Consider the following 21,677-nt stretch of genomic DNA (forward strand, 5'->3'; position numbering starts at 1 on the left):
TGAGGGGCTGTGGGTCCTGGGGCCAAACCCCAGGGGCCCTGGGAAGGGCCCTGCTCCTCACATTCCCCCTTCCCTGGTTAGAGACATTTTTTGCTCAAAGGGCCAAGAAAGTGTTCCTGGGTGTAAACCCTGGAGGCCGCAGCTCCTGTCCTGGGAGCTTGGAGGTCAGAGCTGTGGAGGCAGCAGAGGTGGACGGTGGGAATCAGGCCCCGCGGCTTTGGCCATGTCCTCAGATCCGGACGTGGAAGGTGCTGGAAAGAGAGAATGGGCAAGAAAGGGTGAGAGGCCTGGGCTGGGGTCCGGGGGCCCAGGGCTCCCCTGCGAGGGGCCAGCCAGGCCAGCTCCTTAGGGAGCACGTGGAGCACACAGTTCATCGCTGCTGAGGGCAGGACGGCCGGGAGGACCCGGTGTCTATCCTTCGCCCGAGAGCTGGCCTGCAGGGGACAGGGGGTCTCCCAGGCACAGCCGGCGGGAGCCAGGCTGGGACGGGCCCTCCTGCCTCCCAGCTGCATGGCCTGAGACCCCGCTGCTGCTACAGCAGGGACAGGGCCGCGGCCCCACGGGGTCCCTGGAGGCCAGGCGCCGGCCGCAGCCCCCACGCAGCCCGCCCTCCCCACGAGCCCCAGGCAGCACCTGAGGAAGTCAGGGGCCTTGGCGATCATGTCCTCGAAGTCGGAGTAGCCCAGCTTGCCGTCACCGTCCAGATCGGCCTCCTCGATGACCTTGTCACAGACGAACACCACCTCGTCCTCTTCCAGCTCCGACTTGGTGAGCCGGGCCAGCGTCATCTCCAGGTCCTCCTTGCAGATGAAGTTGTCGGTGTTGAAGTCTAGGGGCGGGGGCGGGGACGCTCAGACCAGGCTGGTCACACCGTGCGCCCACCAGCCTCTCCACACACACTCCGGGGACATTGGATTCTTGTCCCCAACTGGGAGGGACCAAGGGATTCGTTCACAAGGAAGCTCTTTCCACCACATTCAATACACGCAGCCCCATGAAAACCCACCGTGACCCAGACACACCAAGCATCCACATCTGAGGCTTCCCAGCAACTTGGGTCCTCACCCCGCAGGGACGCTGCGGTCCTCATAAAGCTAAGGAATCACAGGCCAGAGGGGCCGAGTGACCGGGTCAAGGTCAGAGGACTGCATGGAAGACTCTGACTGGGTCTCTAGGATGCTAAGACCACATTTTACCAATGGCACCCCACTGCCACTGGCCCCCAGCCAGACTCTCCGGTCAGGAGATGCAGACGCGCCCAGAGGCGGCCCGTGGCTGGCCAGGGCGCAGGGCGTGGGGAATGCGGCTCCATCGATGAGCAATCTTCGCACAGGACACTTCTCCTGCTTGGAGGGACCTTCCTACTCGTCAGGCCAGCAGACTGCTCTTCACCCGTCAAGTTTTGGCTCAAACATCACCTCCTGGCGGGGGTGTTCCCCCAATGCAGCTCCCCCTCCCACGGCTCAGACCCTGACGTCCCCACGGTGACAAAGGGCATCACTGCTAACGTGAGCACGCAGGCTCTAGCTCACTTAACTTCCGGAGAACAGCTGTTCAGCAGAGGCGGTGAGAATCCCATGACACGGGGGAAGAAGCAGAGGCGTGGAAAGGACAAGTGACCTGCCCGAGGTCACGTCCCCAGGCAGTGGTGCATCTCTGAGCCCGCGCTCTGACAGGTGCCTGTCCTGCTCACCTCTGCCCTGGCCGGGCTGGCTGCCAGGCTGGCGAGATGGGGACACCTGTGCTTGCTCTAAATGCAGAGACTGGGGTCCAGGAAGGGGGTGACCCCGTTGCCCAGGGCCACCCCAAAGGCCAGGTGAGCAAGAGGGCTTGGGTCCCCCCTCATGTGCGCCCCTCTCCGCAGACAACAGCCCTCCCTAGAAGCAGTGCTGGGGGCTCATGACGCGAGAAATTCAAGAAGCTTTTAATGAACCAGTGACCATGGCTGGGAGGCAGGGCGGGTTCTGTCTCTGACGTGCAGACTCAGGGGTGCACAGATGCACCCAGACCCAAATCCTCTAAACAAACAGGAAACCACAGAGAAGAAGAGCCTGAGAGGCCCTGGTGCCTAGCTGATCGAAGTCGCTGGGGACGGACGGTCTGTCCGAGGCACTCTGGTCCAGGACAGGTCTCAGCCCCTCCCGGGGCCTTGGAGGCCCTGTCTGAGGACCGTCTGAGGCCTGGACACCCCTGAGAGGACGTCTCCCGAGGCCGGGGAAGAGCCAGGGCTTTGTGGTGGCCAGTGCCCTCTGGTGGCTGTTGGGACAGCGACGGGAGGGCCGGGCTGGCAGGAGAAAGGGCGGCTGAGCCCTGGCAGCCTGGGGACCTCTGGGAGCCTCGCCACTGGGCCAAGGCCTCCTCTCCAGTCCCAGGGTGCTGAGACCCCTCTAGAACACAGAGCTGCCCTACCCCACCCGAAACCTCAGTGCCCCTGGGGGCCTGGGCACCAGGCCCAAGCTCTTTGATTGGACGGACCCCCAGAGCCTGGCCCGAGGGCCCCCCGCTCCAAATCGCCCCCTCACTGGGGTCTGCACGTTCTGAGTCTTGAGTCCTCACAGGCTGCTCCCTCCGCCTGGTGCCTACTTCTCCTCTTGTCCTCCCAGGTCCCCCTGAAACGTCGCTATGTGTGAACTCTCCTTGCCCACCGAGGTGGGGCAGGTCCCTCCTCACACACACTGACGGTCAGCGCCGGCCACCCTGCTGGGCAGGCGTTCTCCTAAGTGTTCCTGGCGTCCCCAGCGTCCCCCAGGGTGGGAGCCAGCGGGAACTGGACAGCGGCCTGACCAGGGTGCCACCACCCTCCAGCAGCACAGACCCCCAGCATCACGCCCCCTCTGCAGGGCCTCGTTACCGTAGATCTTGAAGGCATAGCTGGCCTTGAGGTCCCGGGGAGCCGACTCGCAGAGCACGGAGAACATGTCCACAAAGTCATCGAAGGTGAGGTTGCCTTCGCCGTCCTCAGAGAAAGACTCCACGATCCTTTCCTTGAAGGGATTTTCCTGGAGACACAACCACAACAATCACTTAGGGGCGGGTTCACCCGGAAGACTCCGGGGCCAGACAGCTCACAGCCTGTGTGACCCTGGACAAGTGACCCGAGCCCCCGGGCCTCAGTTTCCTCATCTGTACAATGGAAATCGCCATCGCACCCACTTAATTGGGCAGTGAGAGGAACCCTGAGTTCAAGCGTGGAAGGTGTAGCGGGCTGGGACCTGGAAGGCCTCCCTGTGATGCCAGGTCACCTACCCGGAGCTCCGGCATCTGGATGATGAGGTTCATGGGCACGTGGGCTATGGGGCTCTTCCTGTAGTCCATGGGGACGAGGTTGGGGGCCAGCTCGTAGAACCGTGCATGGAGCCTGTGCGGGGAGCAGAGGAAGCCCTGCAGAGGGTGTAACCCCACCCCCAGGCCGAGGCACTGGCTGTCACGCGGCTGTTGGGGCGCAGGCTGCTTTGACGCCTCCAGAGGGTGCTTTAGCAATAGAAATCAAAAGCTTTAGCCCTGGCTGCTGTGGCTCAGTGGATTGAGCACCGGCCTGCGAACCAAAGGGTCGGCGGTTCAATTCCCAGTCACAGCACAGGCCTGGGTTACAGGCCAGGTGCCCAGTGGGGGGCGTGAGAGAGGGAACCACAAATGGGTGTTTCTCTCCCCTCTCTTTTTCTCTCCCTCCCCCTCTCTCTAAAAATAAATAAATAAATAATCTCTTTAAAAAAAATTAAAAGCTTTGAAAGTCTATACCTTCTGACCCAGAAACCTCTGTTCGAAGTTTCGGCCAGGCAATAATCCCAGAGGTGTGGGCGGCACGTCACAGTGCCGCAGGGACATTCGCTGTGCTTCTGACACAGCAGTGAGATGCTGCAGACCCAAATGTCCGGCTAAATGCATTAAGGAGGTGGAGAGATCATTCCTTTCTTATCTATTTTTACCATTTGCCAAAGGAAAAGCGATTTTAAAGAAATTACAAAACAACATGATCCACATCTCTGATAAATGTGCACAAAGGGAAAACACTGAGAAGCTATGTACCCAAAGGCTACATGTACTGAAAGGCTAACAGTCATTATTACGAGGACAGGGGCGGGGGGATTAGAGGTCATTTTTTGTCCTTTCTTGACTGGTTTTATTTCCTAATTTTTCTATGGTCATGTCTCACATGTGTAATAAAAAAAAAATTGAAGAGTAATTTAAAAAGATGATACAAAGTAACACAGAGGCGAAGACCCTGGGCACCTTGCTGGGTGGGTCTGTGCTGAGGGGATGAGGACTCGGCCCACTTATTGTGGGGAAGTCAGGGTGCTGAGCTCTCACCTACAGGAATGAAGGTGGCTGAATGGGGGGGCTGCCCACTCGAGGTCAGTGTGGCGGGGAGGGCTGTGCCCTGGGGAGCACCCTGACCCACCTGGAGGCGGGGTGGGGGCGGAGGGAAGACATCCCGATGGTTACCTGCGAGTCTGGCTCAGTATCACTGAGCTGGGCCCCGGGCTGCAGAGAAGAACCTACAGCTCACCTTTCCTCCTTGCCATCTGGCTGGTGCTCAGGGTGCCACTCACCCAGAAACCAGTCTGGGTGGGGGGCAGCACTCAGAGGCTCTTGGAAGCAGGGCACTGGGTCTGGGGCTCATTTATCAAACCCCACACCCTGGTGCTCCTGCCTCTCCAGTGCTCTGAGGCGGGGATCATGTCCCCATTTGGCAGAGGAACCTGAGGCTCAGTGAGGCTCAGATGTCGCTCAAGGCCCCAGAGCTGGGAAGTGGGAGCAGAGCCCAGGTGTGCTGATGCTGGGGCCTGGGGGCTGTGCCCCTCACCCTGTCTTCCAAGGTGGTGGAAGTGGGGTGTCCCTGCCCACCCAGGGGCGGGGAGGAAGAGCAGCCTGTCCGAGCCAAGTGGTCAGGGCAGTGACCACCACAGCCCCCTTGGGACACCATCCCAGGCTCTGCCCCAGCCTGCCATCGACCTGCAGGGAAAGTGAGCCCGAGCGCTTGTGGCTTTTAGTGCCACCCGATAGCCCGGGCAGGGGCCAGGTTTCCTGGCATTCTGTGCGTCCTGCTCACCGTCTGTCCTGGGGCTCTGAGGCTGCCACCCCCTCATCTCTCCTGTCTAGGCCCAGCCCCCAACCCTAAAGAAAGGGGTTGTCCTGGGAAGTGAAGAGACACTTGGTGGACAGCTCAGGGCAGTGGGGGCACTGCAGGCCTTTCAGACTCCCCAGAGTCAGAGGTCATCAGGGGGCTCTGAGGGACCCCGGAGAGGCAGGGAATTAATTAGCAAGGGGCTTGGAGTCAGAGGCCACGTCTTTGGTCCCTGGCTGTGTGACACTGGCCACATGGGGGACAAAGTTGGATTCTCACACTACAAGGTGACAGTGAAGATTAAATGAAAATGTGCCTGAGACCACCCACCACAGAGCCAGGTACACGGTCAGCAGAGGCTCAATTCCTGGCAGAGAAATCTGGGTCCAGGAGGGGCAGGATGCTCCGGCACTTGGCTCCTGGCAGACCCGGCTCAGCCAGTGCGGCCGGCTGGCTTGGGTCCTAGGCCCCACCCCGCCCGGTCCCAGCTCCGAGGGGTGGACAGAGCCACACTTACTTGAGGATGTCATTCTTATTGAAGAACGTGCAGTCCTGTAGAGAGAACACGCACAGTTGGTTGAGCAGTCCTGGGTCCTCCTTCCTCAGACCCCCACGGGGACGGCCCTGGACAGATCTTGGGGCAGAACATTTGCGACCACCCAGCCCACTGGGGGCAGCAGTCCAGTGGGTCCAGAAGCCTCCTGAAGCTCTGGACCTGACCCAGGGGACTGGGTGCAGGGACAAGGGCTGTGACAGAGAGCATTTAAGGGGCAGAGACGGGTGCCACTGTCCGGAGGGGCCTGTGAGATCAGAGGGGCAGTGGCAGGGAGACAGCCACCACCACAGTGCCACCCCTGAGAAGGGAGCCTTGTGCTCCAAGACAGAGTCCCAGGCACACAGACTGGGGAAGATCAGCACCGTCCTGGCAACAAAGTCACGGGAATTGACAAGGTCACATCGGGAAGGCGGTGGCGAGGCCTGGGGAGGGAGGGTTGCGGGGAGGAGAAGGTGGCAAGGAGTCGCCAGAGGCATCTGGACAGGGGAAGGACATCAGCTGTTTCAAAGCCACACGGGTGCTTGCTAGGTGCAGCCCCAGCAGAGAACCACAGCACGCTGCTCGTGATTGCCAAGGGTCTCTGACTACCCAGGGCTCCTCCAGTCCCCGCGCTCGCCTATGGGGCAGCACTGTTTCCCTGGGTACAGATGGGGAAGCTGAGGCTCAGCAAAGTGCAGCTCTGTCCACGGAACAAGTTGTGTGACAGTGGTGACATTTATTGTGTCTGTTGAAAGAAAGAGAAAGGAGGGAAGGAAGGGGGAGGAAGGAAGGGGTGGGGTGAGAAAACCGAGAGATTGTGGCAGGAGGAGTGGCAGGAGGAGTGGGCGGCTCGAGGGGGCAGAGGGAGGGGAGCAGTGAGGCCCTCCGTCCGCATGAGACTGAGGAGGCCTGGCCGGGGCCCTGGCAGCGGAGACAGGAGGGATCTGGGGTCACTGGCACTGGGGAGGGGGAGGACACTAAACTGTGCGCATCACTTGAGGAGGGGGCGGCTATAACTCGGGGTGCCCCACACCCCCTGGCTGGCGGGGGGCTGGCAGGAGAGTCAGAGGGGAAGGGATATGAGGTTCTCAGGTTTCCCAGCTCAATCCTCCCACCCCAGTGCTGGGTGGGTCCAGCCAGGGCCTGGCAAGGGGACCAGACCTCCACGCTGGGACTGGCTGCCACGGGTAACCCAATGCCAGGCTGTTCTGAGTGGGAACCCAGGCTCCCCACCCCCACGGAGCCACTCTTCACTCCTCTGCATGGTCTACCTGCTCACCTGTGCGCACCTCTAACCCAAGCTGTGCCCTCCCCCGGGACCGCCTCCTGCCAGCCCTGCTGGGCCTGCTCCAGGGCTGCCTTTTTGGTGAACCTTCCAGCAAAGCAAAAGCCCCCTTCCCCGCTGGCCCCCCACTCCCAGGAGCGCCCTCCGCCAGCGAGACCCCACTGGAGGGGACAGGGGGCAAAGAGCACTCACAGCCCCAGCCCCCGACAGAAAGAGTGAGCCTCAGATTCACGGTCCAGATTCCCCTGTGAGCCCCAGGCGCAGGGTCCTGAACGGCTTTGTTTACCCGTCTGTAAAATGGGGCCGATACTCCAGCAGCCTGGGACCCAAGGAGCCGACGGCCAGTAAGCGCAGGGAGTACAGCGCCTGGTACACAGCAGGCGCTGCAAGAACGCGGGTCCCCATCCCTCATCTGGGCCTCACCTGGGGCTGGGAAGTCTGTTAGTCACCCTTGGGCGCCCAGGAGGAGAGGCCTTCATCTTAGGGTGCCCACAGCGGAGCACATTTCAAGCCCGACACCAAAATACATCTTCCTGCCAGCGACGCAGGGCGGCTGTGCACACCCTGCCGGTGTCGTGCGCCCACAGCGCACTGCGCGCAGGTGACAGCCCAGTCAGGGCCTCTGCCTGAGGGAGTCGGGGTTGGGGGGGCCCTGAAGGATGAGCGACCACACGGAGGGGCAGGCACCGGTGAGGCCGGTACCGGCTGGCCTTGCTCCACGTCCAAGCTGGGCCAGAGGAAGACTCCCCAGGGCAAAAGACACCTCGGCTTACAACCGCCTTTGGGGGCTGATGCACCTGACTCCCGATCCAGGAAGGACGCGGCTCGGCTCTGCTCCCCAGAGGCTCGCCGTCCCGGTGAGATTCTCCGGGGTCGCGGCCCGCCCAAGGTCGCGCTGGGAGCGAGGGCAGAGGCCGGGAGTGACCCGGGGCGCCCCGGCAGCGACGGCAAGACGAGAGCAGGGGCGCGGGCGCACCTGGTAGTTGTCCAGCTGCTCGTCCGTGAAGATGGTCTGCTTGTTCCCCATGGTGCTCGCGGCCAGCCGGGCGCCGCCTCCCAACGCGCACGCCGAGCCCCGGGCGCATCCCGCGGCGCAGTCCACTGGAGGGGCGTGGCCGGGGCGTGGCGAGGTCCGAGGGGCGTGGTCAAAGGGGGAGGGGCCTTGGGGGCGGAGTCGAGAGGCGGGGCGCGGTCTGCGGGTGCCACCGAAGAAGGGAGCCGATCCCAGGCGGCAGCACCCCGCTGCACCCCTAGGGGCGCCGGCCCCGGGACGAGGGCGCTGCTGGTAGATCCTGCTCCCGTTGGTGAGGGCGTGACGAACCCGGCACTTCCGGGGACCGAGGTGCAGGCGCGCGGCTGGGGGGCTAGCGTAGACACTTTCGAGAGCTGCACGGGGACAAGTTGAGGGGCCTGCATGGGGCAGGGGAGCCCTGACCTGTGGGCGCGATCCCAGGCAGGCCCTTTTCTGGACTCACTGTGTCCAGAGAGTGACTGTGACAAAGGCCAGGGCGTTTTCTGGGGCTTTTATGCAAATGCCATCGCCACCAAGTGCCTTTTAAGGGTCCAGCTCACGAACGTGTTATTTCTAACCTCAGGACAGCTGCTTCTACAGGCATTATCTCCACCTCACAAATGAGGACACTGGGCTGGAGTAGTGCAGTGACTTGACCAGGAGCCAACGGTTGGGAAGGGGCAGAAAGTGGCTGGACTCAAGAGGCCACCTCCTTATCCTTCGTTTATATGGGGCGCGTGCGGTAGGCGCCTCAGTCGGGGAGAGAAGTCAGTATATGTGACCAGGAGTTCAGAGAATGTGGAATTTTAGAGCAGCGACAGGCCTTTTTAAGATTCTCCCAATCTGCACTCCCCATTTCTCCTGTTAGAATTGGAGAAATTGAAACCTCTCCAAACCACACCGTCACTTTTACAAAGGTTCTCCTTCTTCCCCGTGATCAGGCCAGTGTTGTGTTCAGAACCTGCTCTGGCACATTCTTTTACACTTGCTAATCTCTGTTCACTTGAATTCCAGCCTTCCAGGTTGGAAAGCCAGAACCGCAGACTTGGTCCCTCCCCTCTGCAGGTGAAAAATAGAAGCACCAACTTGACTAGAAAATTCCCCTAACAAATCCCTTTTGATCGCTATTGCTAATGCCCCGAACGAGGCTCTCTCTTGAACTAATACAGCAATACTGTGAGGAGGGTCAAGGGCCACAGTTCCCATGTTACACATGAGAAACCCTGAGCTCAGAGAGGCCCAGTGCTACCAAACAGGAAGTGGCAAAACAAGGCTCAACCTCATTCTCAGATTCCAAATCACGTGCTCCAATGGCTCCCAGATGTTGGGTGTGGTCCCCAGGAAGAAAGTGTGTCTATTTGTTCGCAGAGATAGTGGACGGAGGGACAGAGAAGCATTGATTATCTGCTCTGTGCCCACTTACTGGAAATTATTCCACACATGCCTCTTCAATCTATAGAGTTTGTGTCATGATCACATTTCACAGATGAATAGTCTCGGAGAAGGTGACTGGCCCAAGGTCACGCAGCTGGTAATGAGTGGGTTTAGGTCGGGGCCCTGTCGAGGGCAGGGGGATTTGTGGTTATTGCATCTGTAGCCGTTGAGATTACAGCCCAGGACAAGAATCCTGCCCTCTTGTAATTTACCCCTGGGGGGGGAGACAAACAGTAAACAAACAAGTGAAATATACATGGTATATCAGCAAGATAAGTGCTAGAGAAAAAGACGTCAGGGAAGGGCATAGGCAGTAGGGAGGAGGGGTTGCCACTTAAAACAGTGGTCGAGAAAGGCTTTGTTTACATTAACCTTCAGGAAGATGCACATCAAAACCGCAGTGAGATACCACTTCGCCACCCGGGGGAGAACGGCTGTTATGAAAAAGACAGGCAGTGAGAAGCGACATTCGTACCTAGAGCGCGCGTCAATGAATGGAGGAGGAGCCGGGGAAGCCAGGGAGATCCGAACGGCGCCGCTTCCGGGTCGTGGCTGTTACGTCACCGGGAGACGAGCTCGGCGATTGGCCAGTGGGGGCGGGGCGTGCCCGGCCGGTCCGGGAGCGAAGGAGAGAAGGCCCCCGTGAGCTCTGGGGCGTGGCTTATAGGGGGCGTGGCCTCCACAGGGCGTGGCCCGACACGGGCTTCGCGACTGCGCATTAGAGTTGCGCTGTCGCCTCGGTGAGAGGAGAGACGCGATGGCGGGGCCCGCGTGGATGTCCAAGGTGAGCGCGGGGCGGGCGGGCGGCGGCAGCGTGGATCGGGCGGGCTCGATGTGGAGACGGCTCCGTGGTTCGCGCGCGGCGTGTGGGCCGCCCGCATCGGGAGGGCCGCGCTGGCGGGCGATGACAAGGACTAGGGGGCGCGCGGCCCTGCTCCCTGCGGTACCCCAGGCCGGAGCCCAGGCCCGGCGCAGAGCCGGACGGTGCGAGGCCTGAGCTGCTCCGCGCTGACGGCCGGGCCTCCTCGGGCGCGTCAGGAGGGGCCAGGTCACCTCGCGGGCCGCGCGCGCTGGCGGGCGACGTCCCGTGGGCGACCCCAGGCCGCTTCCTGCCAGGTCCCCCCTGTCCCCGGTCTGCCCCTGCGGCTGCGCCCCCTCCGGAGGACACGGGCCCCCTACACCTTAGAATTGCCCGCTGAGCCCTCGTAGAGGGAAGCCGGCAGCTCTCCCACCTTTTCGGTGAGAAGCTGCGATCAGGAGAACTTCCGCGATCCTGGCAGCTGGGATGGCTCGGACCATCTCTGTGGCTTCTTGGTTCCTGGGTGGCGCTCGCTGGAGCCCTTAGAGGTTATTCTCAAGGTCACACAGGAAGTCGGCGTCAGGCCGAGAGGAACCCAGGCGGCTGGATGGGTGTTCTCCGTTCTTAGTCCCATTCTGCTTGCGCGGAGGCCAAGGTCACACCACAGATTACAGGCACGGGGGAGAGAGAGAGACAGGCTCTCACGTTTCCTGGTGCTGGTCAAGGAAGGCCCCTAGAAATCTGCCATAAAAATCTTAATTTTTTCCCTGTAGACTTTGATACTCGTTCTCCTTTTGAGTTTAAAGTGAGGTCCACATGCTCTTTTGGTGGGAAAAGCTCTCCACTGCAATGTAGGAGTCTTAGGTTTAAATCCCGGCAGTGCCACTAATTGGCTGTGTGACCCTGAACAAATTACCTAACGTCTCTGAGCCTTAATGCATCTATCTGTAAACTATCCATACCTGCTTCACAGAATGGTTTGGGGCTTCAGTAAAATAATGTGAAAGCACCTGGTTCCTGCAGAAGGAACACATGCCTGAAGCTTCCCTAAGCGGTTTATCAACAGCTTTATTTTGCCGTCATCAAGCAGACCGTGGTTCTCGGACATCAGTAACCGTTTTTTTTCCATAACTCGTTTCTGCTTGTCACCTCTTCTGACCTGGATTTGTGTGTGATGGTAAACGTGGTGCCACATTTGCTCCTGAGGGAGAAGCGACTTCTGCGTCGCTGTCTAAACAGAAGTCCGTCCCTTAGCCCCTGAGCTTACACGTCACACCTGTGGCAGGTACACGAGGCCTTCAGGCAAGGGACTAAAGCAGAGCGACCGAACACCACCAATGATCGTCAAGGCATTAGTCGATTTGTTTTGCAAAAGACACATAGGTGTCGAGAGCATGTTGGGTTGTGGAATCAGAAGACGAGGGAGGTTCTCCTCTGACATGGACTTCCTGTGTGAACTTTGACCTCTGTGGGGCCGGTTTCGCCCTTTAGAGATTGGAGCAGAAGTTGCCTCCAAGACATCACTTGAGGAAAATCCATTGCTTGACCTGAAAAAGTATAGTTCATTCTCCCTTCAACATCGTTTGACAATTTACATTCATTAAATTGCCTTTATAGTACTTAAGTCCTCAAAACAAAAGGCAATCTGCATCCTGTATTTCGATTTTCAGATCTGAGGTAGCTTGCCACATTGAGCTAACATACGAGAAAATATTACTTGGAAGTTCCCGAATATCTCCGCAAACTTGCGACATTAGCAGCCGTCAGAAATGGCTTCATTTCTGCCTCTTAATGCATGTGGTTTAATTCTAGGCGTGACATTTCTTCGTTGATATTAATATAGGTCTCTCGGCTGCTGGGGGCATTTCACAACCCAAAACAGGTGACCAGAGGTTTTGCTGGTGGTGTGAGTATAACTACATCTTTTATTTTTCCCTTTTAGAAGTTTCTCAAGAAAGATGCTCTAACACATTATGTAGCCCTTTATTTGCATTTATTTAAAATTAGGAAAAGTTGGCCATACTTATACTGTATATTTAAATTATTGGCTAACATGCATAAACCTACTAGATCCTAGTTAGAAGAATTATATTACAGCTGGCTATGTAAGCCTGTAACATTAAGATCTGGAAGGAGCCTTGTTAAAAATAGATAGAAATTTCCCTTGAGCCTGTTACTTTATTTCACAATCTCATTTTCATAAGACAGTTTTTCTTCAAAACTAGTACAAGTTGAGCTCTGGCTTGTGTGGCTCAGTGGATTGAGTGCAGCCTGCAAACCGAAAGGTCGCTGGTTCAATTCCTAGTCAGGGCACAGGCCTGGGTTGCAGGCCCGGTCCCCAGCTGGGGGTGCTTAAGAGGCAATCGATGATGTTTCTTTTTTCCCCCTCCCTTACCGTTCTCTGTAAAACTAAATAAGTAAAATCTTTAAAGAAAACAACTAGTACCAATTGAGAAAACATTGTTGAGAAGCTTCAAAACCTGCTTTGCATTTTTATTTTGTAAGCATCCCTAAAAACAGTAGATTGGTCACCAAATAGAAGTGTCTCAGACATCCGTAAGTCCTGTAGGCTTATGCTTTCTTTATGCAGCCTTTATAGGCTGTTGCGTTCATGACATCTGCTGCTTTTAGAACTCCCAGCATTTGAGGTCTGTGCTTTAAAAGCTGATGCCACATTTTTAGAGCGTTCTAAGACTGTGGGTCACTGACTCCTGTATGCTTTTATTTTAGCTTTCTTGCAGAATCTGGCTTGGATTTCATAATTCCTATACTCCCTTATCAAGTATTATTCTATGTGGCATTTATAAGGCTATCGCATCTATTTTTTTCATTGACTTTCTCTTCTGTGGAATAAAGTAGATTTTGGGGGGCCTGATAATGTTTATCACATGTTGGGAGAACAGGAAGAAGCCAGAGGTTTTGGGCTCTGCTCATGCAAAGCTGCACAATGTGGCTGCACCTGAAGCTTAAGAGACCCACCCCCCGACACAAATAAAGTGGATTTGTTAATGATGTTCTTTTTAAACCTTCAAAAAAAATCAATTCTTACTGCCTTCTTTGATGATTTCTTATATTCAGGTTCAGACAGTAACTTTAATTCCAGGAGATGGTATTGGCCCAGAAATTTCGGCCTCAGTTATGAAGATTTTTGATGCTGCCAAAGTAAGTGAACTTTAACAGTATCTTTAATAGCAATTTGTAGGAAAGTTTCGTAGCCTGTTTGAGTCTGTCATGTCTTGGGATGAATGGTTTGCATTTGTAGGGAGTTGGTATGGTCTGTTGCTAACCTTCATGGTTTTAACTTGAACATCGGGGTTCGCTGCTGTCACTGCATTGATGTTTTAAACTGCTGCATTGACACCAGTTCTGTGGAAAGTGATCAAGCAGAACTGACGTCTTCGTAGATATCAACCCTGCCTGGGCTCATGTCTTCCATCCTGGCCAAGTCACCTGTTTACCTCCTGCCTTCCTGCCCAAAAGAATAGAATTCTATTTCAAAACACTATATAACAGATTTTGAAAGGTTAAAAAAAATTCTGCTGTAATATTATCATCAAGTGTGAGGTATTATTATTCTAAGAGCCCAGCCTCTGATGCAGGTAGATATTTTTAAATCCTTTTGTTTTGGGAATTTAGGAAACTTGGACCTTTTTTGACATGATGTTTAATTATTGCTATTTATAACTACTAGGTGATATAATGTGTAAGATTAAATCAATGGTTGTTATGATACCAACAGCTGTAAGTGGAGGTACACAATTTATTAAAACTATACGCACACTGTTCTTCTACGTGAACTTCCAATTAACGCTCTTGCAGAGGAGGTGACGCTTGTACCGCAGCAGCTACCCTGGGTGGACGGAAACAGGGTCGTCCCCCACGTTGTTCAAAGGAGCACGGCCTGCTCTGCCCTACTCCTGCGCACTCGGGGTGCAGGCGGCCAGACATGTGTACGCACTGAAGGGTGTGGGTGGGAAGAAAGGATGACGCTACAGTTTATGCCTTAAAACTGCTGCCTTTATAGGTCATATAGTATATCTCGCTTTTTTAACAGCTTACTGAGAGAACATTCACCCAATTAAAGTGTACAGTTCAGTGGTTTTTAGTACATTCACCGAGTTACACAACCTTCACCACAATCTAATTTTAGAACACTTCCACCACCCAGAAAGAAACCCCATATTCTTCAGCAGTCATGCCCCATTCCCCGTCTCCCTCACTGCCCCCATCACCAGCCCATGCAACTACTGACTACTTTGTCTCCACAGGTTTGCTCTGTATGTTTCATAGGAATAGAAGCTTATAACGTATAGTCTGTGATGACTGGCTTACCTCACTTAGCAGTGTTTTCCAGGTTCATCCACGTATCGGTTTTGTGTACCATTCCTGTGAACCATAATTCTCTGCTCCTGATGACATTCTAATTATAGCCGTGTTAAGAGTTGTGAAAAACTGCAGTGGGCAGGTGGCAGCTAGGAGTGTGACTGGAGGGGGTGATGTGGAGAGTCCCTCTGGCACCTGTCCTCGCGTGCCAGGGGCTTTCCGGACCTTGCTGATGTGTGTCTTCAGCACGTGCATCCCAAGGTGAAGAAATGTGTTGGTAAATGTGGCGGGGCTGTCACTCACGTCCAGTCTTTCCCCCTCACTGTGCTCGGTGGTGTGGCCTCCAGGCGCCCATTCAGTGGGAGGAGCGGAACGTCACTGCCATACAAGGCCCAGGAGGAAAGTGGATGATCCCTCCAGAAGCCAAGGAGTCCATGGACAAGAACAAGATGGGCCTGAAAGGTAGCTCTGCAGTGACTGTGGTACTGACTTCTGCTCCCGGTGTTATATTTTGAAAGTTTAAGCATTTAAGCTAAATAAAGCCTCCAGCGAAGCTACTTACTCATAGTACGATGCTGGGTTTTTCATTTTGGGACATATTTTCCCCAGAAGGACATTACTGGCCAATGTCAAATGTATTTAAGTTAACACATGCTTAAAGTCATGATTTAAAATCCTAGCACATGACAGGCTTTAAATCCACACAGGTCAAGTTTGAATCTCACCTCTGCCACTTACTGCCTGGGAGGCCTGCACAAATTTCTTACTCTTGGTTTTCAAGAAGAATTTTACTTCTTCCTCCACTTTTAAGTGACAGTAATAGAGTTGATATTTCATAGGATGGTGGTGAGGATTAGATCATGTCATGCTTGGTCCCCAGTCAGTAGGTGCTCAGTTAATGTTTCAGAAAGCTCCTTTGAGGAGGTTCCTCTCATTCAGTTGAACCTGAGAGGCGGGTACGGTATGAGGCAGAGCACATGTACAAGGCAGCCCCGGGGGTCAGTGGGCACTGAAGGATCGCCTGAGGGTGACCAGCCGTGATGGACTCACCACCCATGGACATCTGACTCAGAAACAGAGCACCTATCTGTCCTTTCAAATGACTCCCTCTTTTGTGAAAGCATCCCTTGGTTCACGAAACATGCATGTTAGACATGTCACACAGCCACTTGACATCCAAAGGGAGGGCCCTAAATACAATTCTGATGGAAAATTAAAATGAAAAAATTGGAATTTCAAATAAACATTAGGTATTTGCGATTATAAAGAAGAGAAGATCCTATTGTCATGTGGGTATTCTTCTTCATTACAGGCCCTCTAAAGACCCCAATAGCAGCTGGTCACCCATCCATGAATTTACTGCTGCGTAAAACCTTTGACCTTTACGCAAATGTCCGGCCATGTGTCTCCATTGAAGGCTATAAAACCCCTTACAACGATGTAAATATTGTCACCATTCGAGAGAACACAGAAGGGGAGTACAGTGGAATCGAGCATGTGGTATGTTCATTTCGATACTTGTCATTCTTAGTTGGGTCACTTCCCATGCACTCGGGCGGTTGTTCAGATTCCCAGTGAAAACAGCTCCCCTAGGCAGTCCACTCTGGCCTCTCTGAGGTGTGGGCATCTTTCTTGGCCCTGGGTCTCCGGCCCACGGTGCGCACATGGATGCCTGGGCCATGGCACGGGTCTGGGAACACGCCCTCTGTTGTAACTCTGAATCCTGACTTTGCAGGGGTACTCTTGGGCATGTGACCATCTCGGCGCCTCAGTTTCTCTCATCTGTGCAATGGGTCCTCTAGCACTTACGTCACCGGGCTGGGTCAGCGTTAACCCCACCGACGCTCCGTATGCGTGATTCTAGCTGTGGTTGCTGGCCCTGTGTGGAGCAGCCACGGGTGATACTGTTGCCACAGCCACAGCTGTGCCGGGACGCTGCCACCCGCTTCCGGCACGGCAGGACTTCCCGTCTTGACTTCCTGTCTTCCAGATCGTGGACGGTGTTGTTCAGAGCATCAAGCTCATCACCGAGGAGGCGAGCAGGCGCATCGCCGAGTTCGCCTTTGAGTACGCCCGGAACAATCACCGGAGCAACGTCACCGCCGTGCACAAAGCCAACATCATGTGAGTCCCTGTGGGGCCAGCACCCTGCCGTGCTCTGTGCGGAGCACTGGGGGTTCCTCTCTTCTGTCAGCTCGCTCACTGATTCCTGGTGTCTCCGAGATAGCCTGTAACGGAGGGTCGGGCTCTGTTACAGGACGGTCTCTTGTGTCATGATTTTCATGTGCCTCGGGGTGAATGACTGAAGCAAATTCGGGGCAGGGGGCAGAAATTCAGGTCCTGGAAGTTTAAGGAGGGACAGAAATATCAGGGAAAGAAGCCGTAGAGTCTGGAGCCGCAGGAGAAGGGGAGAGCGGGCGTGTTTGTGAAATGGTCACATGCTCGGGGGCTTAAAATAGCGCTCACGGTGCTGATCCTCAGGGTGTATTATTGTCGCAGTTCAAGTTCTCCTCAGCCCCCGTCAAAGGCCATCGTGAATGTCGACAGACGCAGGTTTCCTGACCTAAGAAAGTGTTGAGCATGTAAAATAGTAAAACCACTTAAGTACTTAAGTTAACCTTTTAAAGCAATTTTAGCATTTTCTCATTAATAGATGTTTCTTAATACTTGCTGGGTAACACCACTGCCTACAAAGTAACTTTACTGTAATTGAAACCGTACATCTTGGCTTCTGGAACTCACTTTACTTCTCTGGTTTGGTGCTTTTCTTTCTGCGAGTTTTTGCTTTCAACAATTTTTATTTGATTAAATACAGGCGAATGTCAGATGGGCTTTTTCTGCAAAAATGCAGAGAAGTTGCAGAAAACTGTAAAGATATTAAATTTAATGAGATGTACCTGGACACAGTCTGTTTGAATGTAAGTACACATTTCTGCTAGCCCACGCCTGTCTGTGGTGTGCGTGCGCGGTGCAGTCATAACTGCTGAGTGTACACGTGCGCTTCTTGTAGATGGTCCAAGATCCATCCCAGTTCGATGTTCTTGTTATGCCAAATCTGTACGGAGACATCCTGAGGTAAGTCTGGGGGCGCCCTGTTAGCCTCTCGTTTCTTTATACATGTCTGACAGTGAGTTCTGTTTTCTGTAGGACGTGAGCTGAGCTGTGACAGGTTAGGGGGTGGCCTCCTGATTACATGTGGGTGGGCTGCTCCCCGTTTCTGTGCCACCTTGGCTCCAGGACATTGTTCCCTGACTGCGGGTTCCTGCTGCAGTCCTCTGATGTTTTATCGCTTGGCTGGTTGATTGACTCCGGTGTTTTCTGTATTGCTAGGTAGGTGGGTGGTCACTTTTGTAGCTTTTGACACAATTTCAGACTTAAGAAAAGTAGCGAGAATGGGGCACAGAAGTCCTGTGTACTCAGCACCCACATTCTCCAGATTTAACATTTTACCACTTTTACTCTTTTTCTCCCTCTCTACACACACTCATGATATTGGCCAAGTGGTGATTTTCTGAGTCCGTCATTCCTTTGCACATTCCGTAGTTGGCGTTCTGCTGTCGGGACAAGCTTTTCCTTGTTCTGAGTGTAACTCCATCAATCAGATAGGACTCGTTTCTTTTACTCAGTGGTTATACCCATTACCATCATTTACACTGACACTTAGGCTGTCGGACTTGGCCCAGGGCGTCCGTCTGAGCTGTCACTTGCTTCCCGGCACAGTCATGTGCTCCAGGCTCGTCCTGAATCTCCCTGCCTAGTCCTGGAAGGAGCCACTTCTCCAAGCAGCTCTGGTTCCTCTCAGTGGAGGACGGTATTTAAAAATGGAAGTCTGGGTGCCGGGTGAGATGTTTTATTTTTCAAACCAACATTCCTGATGTTCTTTCTCCTTCCAGCGACCTGTGCGCGGGACTGATTGGGGGTCTCGGTGTGACACCAAGCGGCAACATTGGCGCCAACGGGGTTGCCATCTTTGAGTCGGTGAGGACCCCGCTGACACCCAATGCAGAATTCAGTCAGAATGGCATGAGAACCCAGGACGGGTGATCGGCACAAATATGTTCAAACTCTTTTGAGTTTTTCCAGCTGTCGAAAGAAAATGATGCTTTGTTGAGTTTTTTTACACGAGTTCGGTTTATTCATTCATTTCCCCGTTAGTCTTGTATCCTTATTATTTATACTTCCTCAGTTAAAATGTTTCACCAAAGGTCGACTGAAAAGGATGGTTAGTCCATAGTTTTGCAGTTTTTAAAAAAATTTACTTGCGCCCTTTACTTCTGCTGAGTGGGCGCAGCCGCTGTTCAGTAACGGTTCCACTGGTCAGGAAAGGGGACCGAGCCCCGTGTCCCCTGACTGTGCCGCGCTTCCCGAGGCAGGTTCACGGGACGGCCCCGGACATCGCCGGCAAGGACATGGCCAACCCCACGGCCCTGCTGCTGAGCGCGGTGATGATGCTGCGCCACATGGGGCTCGTCGACCACGCCGCACGCATCGAGGCGGCCTGCTTTGCCACCATCAAGGACGGGAAGGTACCGTGACAGTGCCGCCCTGTGCGTGTCTTCTACGGCGTTATCTGGGAGGGAGCCAAAGGGATGCTGAACAGGCTTTCTCCTCACGGCCCCGAGTGAACTCCGGGTGTGCGTGCACACGTGTGCGTTTCCTGAAGGGGGGCTCCACGTGTTTCACCGGGAAGGGCCGAGAAGCTCTGAGTGAGCCATGGGAGAGCCGACGTTTGGGAATCGGAGCCGGTTCGGGCCCAGGTGTCCCGTGGTTGGCAGGGTGATCATGGCAAATGCCATTAACTTCGTCTGCACGGCTTTTTCTCTTCCCAACAAAACTACTGTGTACCTACAAGGTGTGAAGAATAAACAAACAGGAATAAGATGAGGTCTTGGCCTCCAGGAGCTCCGGAGCCAGCAGTAGATACAGACGCAGCTGTGGCTGTGACACCGTGGGGTTACATGTGGTACCGTGTGCATTAGAAATATCAAGTATTAGTAATGGCTGATATTAACACTCTCGCCTTCGTATATGTCATCTCAGCAAATCTTTATTACTTGGTGAGGAAGATCCTGTTATGAATTCCATTTTACAGATGAGGGAATGGAGGCGCAGAGAGATTAAGTAATTTGTCCAAGGTCTCCCAGTTCCAGATGCACTGGGGTTCTCGCCCCGTCTGGCTCTTGCCCACCAAGCTTCAGTTTCCATAGGCACGTGTGGCCCGGGAAGGGGTGTGATGGATTACCTGAAAGTGGGAGAACGGAGGAGGTGATGGCTTCTTACTTCTTACAGCCCAGATACAGGAAACCCAGGCTTGTTTTCAACAGCCCGATAGTCCTATTGCAGGGCATATGCTTTTGTCTGGTTTTTATTCTGACGCTGTATTTGTGAAAGGCGCCCAGCAGAGAGGTGCCGAGTTACACAGCAGGCCCTTGCGGTTCCGCAGGGTGCGGTGGTACAAGATACATCCACGGGGTCTATTCGGGAGTGAAGGGAGGATGCGCAGCTGGCGGCAGCGGCTGTGCGAGAGAACGTCTGCTCTAGGGGAAGTTGGAGAGCTAGTGATTTAAATATCACCTCAGTATTCGCTCCCCAGCCTCTAAAAACAGATCAAAACATGTCTTAAGTTTTTTAAACTTTAGAAATTCCCCATGGGATTTATGAGTCCCTTGTTTAGATATGAAATGTCCACAATCAGACGTCTTCTTGGGACCGTCCATCCTGGGGTAGGCAGGCGTGGTGAGGTGGGGCTGGCTTTGCAGTGAACTCACTGAGAGACTCCGCTGGTGTCTCACCAGGTGCTTTAAACAAAAATGTGCTTCCTTTGGTTGAGTACGAGATACATTTTTACTTCTGCTTTTTCATTTTCTCAGAGCTTAACAAAAGATTTGGGAGGCAATGCAAAGTGCTCAGACTTCACACATGAAATCTGTCACCGAGTGAAAGACTTAGATTAGGCTCCTACAGACGGCATGCGCATCAGTCACGGCTGCCGGCGCCACGTGAACCTGTGTGAGAACACATCCCACTCCGTGTGCACTTGGTCTCCTTGCTTCCCGACGGCACATGTCTGATCTGGCCCTTCAGCAGGTCTGTGCAAAGGATGCAGTGACGCCCCTGGGTCTGCTTTCAAAGGACTCTTCCAAGTGCTTGTTTTATTTATTCACGTCTGTTTGGAATAGTTTTTGTAAACTCTTAAGTGGACTGTATCATTTGCCATTGTTAACCATCTTACACCTCATTTAAAACCATTTTCCTCAGCTGTAAATATGATACAGAATTAATAAGAGAAAACATTAACTTTCTAAAGAAAAGGTTGTCTTTAGTTTATGAAAAATGTAATAGAAATAAAACAATATTGATGTAATAGCACAGGGTGACATTCTTATTAAATGAACGGGCACAAGAGAAATTTCCTCGTAAAGTTCCCATCAAAAATTGTGACTATGGTATATTTCTTTATGATATGGAAAATTAAGACAGATTTGTTCTTTATATGAATTGCTGAGTATGAATAAAGACTTCATATCCAAGAAATGTATGAGAGACATAACTTTTGTTAATAAGCTGTAAGTAATATATCAACTACAAAGACACAAATACGTTGCTGAATTATTTTGTTACCTTGGGCTTTTCATGAAGTGAAGGGCCAAACGTCCTTTTCACTGGACACACACCAAGCATCATGGGTAACACTGGAGGCCCCAAGTGACCCATGTGTGTGGTGGTGCTTGTGCAGCACGTGTGTCCCGCTCCCGCCGGTCCTGCTGAGAGGCCTGACCATGCTGCTAATTCCGTATGTCAGTGGCCACCCTCCCCCAGGCCCCGCCAGGAAGGGGCCAGGCTGCAGACGGCAGGTGCGGCCTGAGCTGGTCACAGTCTCTGACCCTCAGGCATGCCCCACCCCCCACCCCAGCATGATGTTTCTTACTCATGAACAGGTACCCTTGGCCCCAAACCAAAGGCAGCTCATGCTGTCCCCTGCCCCTCGTGTGACAACACAAACCTGTGGCTTTTCATAACGTGCCCGGGCCACAGGATTTCTCAACAACAGGTGTCCTGACTGGGTGCGTTTTAAGGCTTGTAACCAGACTTGCAATCTTACACATATTTTGCTGTTTAAGCTGCTGCCTCTGCTCTATTGAAATTTGCGAATTATTCTCGTGCTCACACTAAAAGAATTCCAAAGCCGACTGAGAGGTGCTTTCTCAAGGTCCCTGGCTCGGC

The 21,677-nt window shown here is 53.9% G+C and overlaps 2 protein-coding genes across 2 annotated transcripts; one reads left to right on the plus strand and one right to left on the minus strand.

Annotated features, from left to right (window-relative positions):
* Nucleotides 1-169: 169 nt before the first annotated feature.
* On the minus strand, nt 170-7,998 carry CIB2 (calcium and integrin binding family member 2). The gene is made up of 6 exons (XM_090263768.1): nt 7,862-7,998; nt 5,583-5,617; nt 3,247-3,358; nt 2,852-2,999; nt 634-829; nt 170-251 (listed from the first exon to the last, which is right to left on the minus strand). Exons 1-6 carry the CDS (start codon nt 7,910-7,912, stop codon nt 230-232), a joined length of 564 nt encoding a protein of 187 aa, XP_090119894.1. The 5' UTR covers nt 7,913-7,998; the 3' UTR covers nt 170-229.
* A 2,027-nt stretch (nt 7,999-10,025) lies between these two features.
* On the plus strand, nt 10,026-20,987 carry IDH3A (isocitrate dehydrogenase (NAD(+)) 3 catalytic subunit alpha). Its single transcript, XM_090263767.1, has 11 exons — nt 10,026-10,115; nt 11,974-12,036; nt 13,209-13,292; nt 14,801-14,915; nt 15,766-15,953; nt 16,444-16,577; nt 17,269-17,371; nt 17,464-17,528; nt 18,347-18,431; nt 18,827-18,979; nt 20,324-20,987. The coding sequence occupies exons 1-11, from the start codon at nt 10,089-10,091 to the stop codon at nt 20,405-20,407; spliced, it is 1,101 nt and encodes a 366-aa protein (XP_090119893.1). The 5' UTR covers nt 10,026-10,088; the 3' UTR covers nt 20,408-20,987.
* Nucleotides 20,988-21,677: the final 690 nt, after the last annotated feature.

This window comes from Furipterus horrens, unplaced genomic scaffold (assembly GCF_987537825.1).
Source record: "Furipterus horrens unplaced genomic scaffold, mFurHor1.1.pri manual_scaffold_16, whole genome shotgun sequence".
In the NCBI taxonomy this organism is placed as follows: Eukaryota; Metazoa; Chordata; class Mammalia; order Chiroptera; family Furipteridae; genus Furipterus; species Furipterus horrens.

Bases quoted from the DNA above. Each gene is read 5' to 3' on its own strand.
- CIB2 (XM_090263768.1), bottom strand. From the start codon at position 7,912: ATGGGGAACAAGCAGACCATCTTCACGGACGAGCAGCTGGACAACTAC. The intron at 3,000-3,246 runs GTAGGTGACCTG...TTGTGTCTCCAG, and splicing joins TCCAGATGCCGGAGCTCCGG to GAAAATCCCTTCAAGGAAAG. The intron at 830-2,851 runs GTAACGAGGCCC...CCCCGCCCCTAG, and splicing joins CTATGCCTTCAAGATCTACG to ACTTCAACACCGACAACTTC.
- IDH3A (XM_090263767.1), top strand. From the start codon at position 10,089: ATGGCGGGGCCCGCGTGGATGTCCAAG. The intron at 12,037-13,208 runs GTGAGTATAACT...TCTTATATTCAG, and splicing joins CCAGAGGTTTTGCTGGTGGT to GTTCAGACAGTAACTTTAAT. The intron at 15,954-16,443 runs GTATGTTCATTT...CCTGTCTTCCAG, and splicing joins ACAGTGGAATCGAGCATGTG to ATCGTGGACGGTGTTGTTCA.